We start from the raw sequence: 4,828 nt of genomic DNA on the forward strand, positions 1-4,828 counted from the left end.
AGTAGCCACCTGACACATTTCCTCTGAGGCTGGGCAGCTTTTGCCAAGCCAGCAGACGAGGTGATTTGGGTGGTTTTGTACCCACTCTGTGCACAGGATTGTCTCCTCCAAAAGCTTCAGCCTAGATGAGATGGTCTGCTTTCCATGGCAAGCTGAAGCTGCTTTATCAGACTCCCCATCTTCCCCTAATCTCTCTCTCAAAGCCAGCTATCATCTGGCCTCTTTCCTAACCTGCTTCCTATCCTGCATTGCTCCCCATGGGATGTCTGGGGGGATATGGACATCTAGCATCCTTCACTGCTCCTTGCAGATCAGAAGCAGCAGCGGGAAGGTCAGACATGTCGCACGGCAGAGAGGCGAGCTCGGAAAGAGCCAGCTACAAGCAGCCCGCGGTGGGTTTGCAAGCTCTCACCGGTGGCCCGCGCTGGCTTCACCTCTCTGTTGTGCGCTCGGTGCAGAGCGCAAATTGCCTGTTTCAGTTTTACGTGCAGCGCCGGCCTCCTCGACTTTCCACTGCACAGTTTCACATCAGGCCTCTTCTGCCTGGGTTCGCCGAAAGGTCTGAAAAACAGCCCCTGTTCGGTGGCAGCTCTCAAGAGCGATAAGGCCACCTCGGGCTTATCAGCTGCTGAGTCTTGCATTTTCAGAGGGTTTCACTTCCATTAGCCTGTGCTAGGCACAATCTCTGCACATTTCCCCCCACTGCCATGATATCGGTAGTCATGGACAGCCACGGCAGCCTGGCGGAGGTGTGCATTTTCAAAGTCTCTGAGTAGAGACAGATCTGTGCCATAAGAGCATGACTTCAGTGGGGTCGGGAGGTCCTCCCACATCCATACCTCGTGTGAAGAAACATGTGGGCCTTGGGGAGACCTTGTCTTTGCTTTGGGGTACATTTTGCCTGGCTGGCACCTGATGCTGTGTCAGCAGAACCTTTCGGTGCAGGAATCAAGACAGGGCAGCAGTGTTAATGGGGGAGCAAAGGTTGCCCTTCACAAGCACAACGACTTGACTTTGAGCCCACGAGGGAGCAAAAGTCCGGGAAAAGAAAGTTACTTACAGGTAGCAGCACCCAGAAGCTGCAAGCTTGACCTCTATCTAGGACCCTTTGATGGACCCTCATCCCTGCCACTTCCCCAGCTCCAGGTGGTACCATGAAGACCTGGAAGGACATTTTTATGGAGAAGGTGAAGGAAATGCATGTAACAGAGCCATGGATACTTCAAGAGGACAATACCATCCAGGTGAACATCCTCAAGCCTGGCTGGAAGGAGTTCATGCAGCGCCGTGCGTTTGGGAGGTAGGGGGCTGGCTGACCTGGCTGATGGGTCTGTCCCCTTTCAGCGTAGGCTCAACAGCAGAGGGTTTGCCTTTTCCTTCCTCGATGTTAGTTTATAGGAAACAAAAGGGGCAGTCTGGAGGCAGGTAAGGGTGGGAGGGGATTTCCTATTTTGTTCCAAACTTGGAGGGCTCATTTCCAAACTGAAAAAACATATGATAATTGGAGGGGAGGAGTGTGAGGTAGCTCCAACAGGCCAAAACACAGCTGGCATTTGGCCAGAGCTTCTTCATGTTCATTCCAAGATACAAATGGTTCCGCCAGTGGACAGGAGGAGTAACACCCTGTAGCTGGCAAATCCAATCCCTTTCCATCTGGACTTTCTGGGTCAGTTCTGTGCATGGCTGACTTGGGAAAAAGGACTCCTGGTTTCCCCTGAGGTGTGATGGGGAGCTGCCTTGCCCTGAAGCATTTGTGTGCCTCAAAGGAGTCTCCACACACACTGCTCCCACACTCTACTCCCCTCTCTAAAACAGGAGGTGCAGCAGGGTGATGCCGGCCATGGAGAAGGGGTTGCAGAGTGTGCACACAGCCCTTCATCCATGCCACCCTGCAGCCGCATGAGGGAGGAAGGGAGGTGCAAAGGGGGCAGGGGTTGTGCTGGAAAGGGATGGGGAGGGATGCAGAAAGGTTGAGGGAAGACAGATGGCAGGAGATGAGGAGGAGAGGCCTGGGCAGGACACCCAGCCTGCTGGGACACGGGCAGGCAGGGATGCCTGAGCAGTCTCTGCACCTGCACCCAGAACGGGGGGTCCCAGAGCAGAGAGCAGTCACGGCTCAGTGATGCTGGTGCAGGAGCCCATCCCAAGCATCACCCACTCTGGGCAGGACACCAGGCATCGAGCAGACAGCAGGAGACTGCAGTTGCTGCCATGCACACTGTGAAAGAGAAGCTGTGGGTTACACTCCTTTCAACTTCTCAAGACATCTTCTCACCTGCCCTGCAGCCTCCACCCACACTTTCCTTCTATTTTTCTTCTTTTTTGATTTCCTCGGTCCCCGGGCTTGAGGCTCACTTTCCGCTGAGCTATGCAGTGCAGGCACAGGTGAGGGACTGGAGCCATAGCCCCACATGGACCTGGTTGCTGATGCTTCCCCCCTCGAGGGGTCCCTGTTCCTGGTGGCAGGGCCCAGACAGACTACGAAAGGGGGATAGGCTGGTCCCAGCAGGCAGCCTTGTCCTAAAATCTTTAATGTTGGGGCCAGCCCTAATCTCATGTGTATGTTGAACTACTCAGGTAAGCTTTATGCTGACAGGTGTAGGATGGGCCATTGGCTGATCCGGTGTAAAGCTTGCATGTGTGCAGTTAATGCATGAGCCCTGGCTTCCCTGGTCCCTACTGACTGTGCTGGAGGCCACTGGCTCAGCGCAAGGAGCTGAGGATGAGCTTGTCTTCTCCTTGCCCTGGCAGGTTTCAGTGCTCCCAGTGCTGGCACAAGTGGTCATCGGCCAAGGTGCACATCCTGTTCCACATGCACCGGAGCCGGCGCCAGTGCCAGGGAGCAGTGCGGATGAGAGTCTTTCGCCAGGCATGCAGGCAGTGCCCTGACCCCCAGCTGGAAGAGCCCGACTTCAGCCAGGAGAACATGGCCAGGATCCTGAACAACCTCGTGCTAAAGATCCTCCAGGAGTGCTACCACGTGCCGGTGCAGCCCTCTGACCTTGTCGAAGTCGTTGTGGACGCACCGGTGGCAGGGCCGCACGACAGCGCCCGCTGCGAGGGCTGCCAGCTTGGGGTTTGCCGAGAGCCAAGGCCAGCCCAGGCGTCGGCTGCCTCAACGCGTGTGAAAAAGGCCAGCACCCACCGCATCTGGAGAGGCTGGGACTTGACGCCCCAAGCAACCCAAACGTGCTGCCCCCCTTCCTTTAGCAGCACCTCCCTCTGGAAGCGTTACTGTTGCATCGGTGGCTGCTTGCTCTGTGTTTTGGCAGTGCTCCTCTTTGTTCTGCTTTATTTCACCAACAAGTAGAGGGAGCTGGGGCTTGCAAAGAGAAACCTGGGGTGATGGCTATGGGTTCGGGACACTGAGCGCTTGGACAAGTGGTTCTCCGTGGTCAGCTGTCATTTGTCTCAGTTCACAGGCCACTGCAAGGGAAGTCTGGTGGATCTGATGATTTATTATGGGGCACGTACTGCACAAAGACATCTCTTAGCTCCCTGATGTTAAGGGTAGGGCAGGCTTGCAAGAATAAAATAAGCCCCTCATTCTTAGCCAAAGAAAGTATCTGTGCTTTTTACTTTCTCCAAACCCTTTCCCAGGTATGTGCAAACAGCTTGTCTGGAAGCTTGGGGCCATCATGATCTGCCAGCTGGGCTAGTCTCAGCTCTCAGGGGAGAGACATCCTACTGCTGCGTATTTTCTCTCTCCTGACTTTGGCCTTGGCGAAATTGGGCTCCCAAAGCAGCTGAAGGGCAGCTAGAGCTGCAGGTTTGCTGCAGACTCACGGGGATCAGGTGCTGCCTCCCTACAGTTGTGTACAGGGGCATCTGCCCCAGCCCTGGATGTAGACGGGTGTCCACTGTGTGACTGGAGGCCTGGAGACTGCGTTGGCCTCCAAAAATGTCCGGGAACTGAGCTTTGGTATGGTGAAAACAGCTCTGAAAAACACCCTGGCAAACACAAAGCCCTCCAAGCTGGCACCCGTGGTGCAGCGAGGCTGCGGCAGCTCTCCAGGGCTTTGCTTCCTCCCTGTGCTACCTCCGGGAGCTTTTTCACCTCCCCTAGGGACCGGCACTGTGACCATGTTTGCAGCCTTGCCCCAGCTCTCGTCCCAGGCTGGCATGTTTCCAGGCCACATTTCATTCCTGGGGCACAAATCATTCTCTCTGCGAAGGTGAATTGCCTGTTAATTCTATTTATTTGCTGACAGTAGGTGTTACACTGCATAATTGCGCAAAGGTGAACTAAAGCTAAAACAAAGTCAGGCAGTAGTCACCTGACTTCTCGCAATCACTCTCACTGCCATAAAAAGTGAAAATCAGCTCAGGCCAAGACAAGTCCAACAAGTCCTGAGGCCCTACCCTGTCAGGTCAATAAAAAAGCCTTTTGCTAGTCATGGCAAAATTGTATTTATGGTGCTACAGGGTCTGGACAAAGGGGAGGATGCTGACTCCTTCTGCATGCTGCTGCTTCGCCCTGAGAGGCTCTGGGGACATGATGGGCATCACAGAGATGGAAGGAAACCTCCTGCCCACCAGCAGCCTGACACCGCTCAACCTCTCACCTTCCTGGAGTGCAGCTGCTGGGCTCCTGCAGAACTTACCCATGGGGATGGCATGTCCCATGGGTACCTCCTTGGCCCAGAAAACCAAGGGTTAATTGTCCAGATGACATATGACTGTAAATGTTTGCAAAAGGTTTTGAAATAGCAGTTGGGACACCATCCTCTTCTGGTGGAGTTTCTTATGCACGCAGAGCAGAGCTCTCAGCCCTGGTATCGAGACCCATCACCTCCTGGGTACTGGCTCCTTTCCTAGCAGGGAGCAG

At 54.7% G+C, this 4,828-nt stretch overlaps 1 protein-coding gene across 1 annotated transcript; it reads left to right on the forward strand.

Moving 5' to 3' along the window:
* The first annotated feature begins 1,154 nt into the window (after positions 1-1,154).
* On the forward strand, positions 1,155-3,310 carry LOC106498007 (receptor-transporting protein 3-like). Its single transcript, XM_013959101.2, has 2 exons — positions 1,155-1,300; positions 2,752-3,310. Exons 1-2 carry the CDS (start codon positions 1,155-1,157, stop codon positions 3,308-3,310), a joined length of 705 nt encoding a protein of 234 aa, XP_013814555.2.
* The last annotated feature ends 1,518 nt before the right edge of the window (positions 3,311-4,828 follow it).

Source organism: Apteryx mantelli, chromosome 9 (genome assembly GCF_036417845.1).
Source record: "Apteryx mantelli isolate bAptMan1 chromosome 9, bAptMan1.hap1, whole genome shotgun sequence".
NCBI lineage: Eukaryota > Metazoa > Chordata > Aves > Apterygiformes > Apterygidae > Apteryx > Apteryx mantelli.

Coding starts and splice junctions, on each gene's coding strand:
- LOC106498007 (XM_013959101.2), top strand. CDS start 1,155: ATGAAGACCTGGAAGGACATTTTTATGGAGAAGGTGAAGGAAATGCAT. Junction 1,301..2,751: donor CAGCGCCGTGCGTTTGGGAG/GTAGGGGGCTGG, acceptor TTGCCCTGGCAG/GTTTCAGTGCTCCCAGTGCT.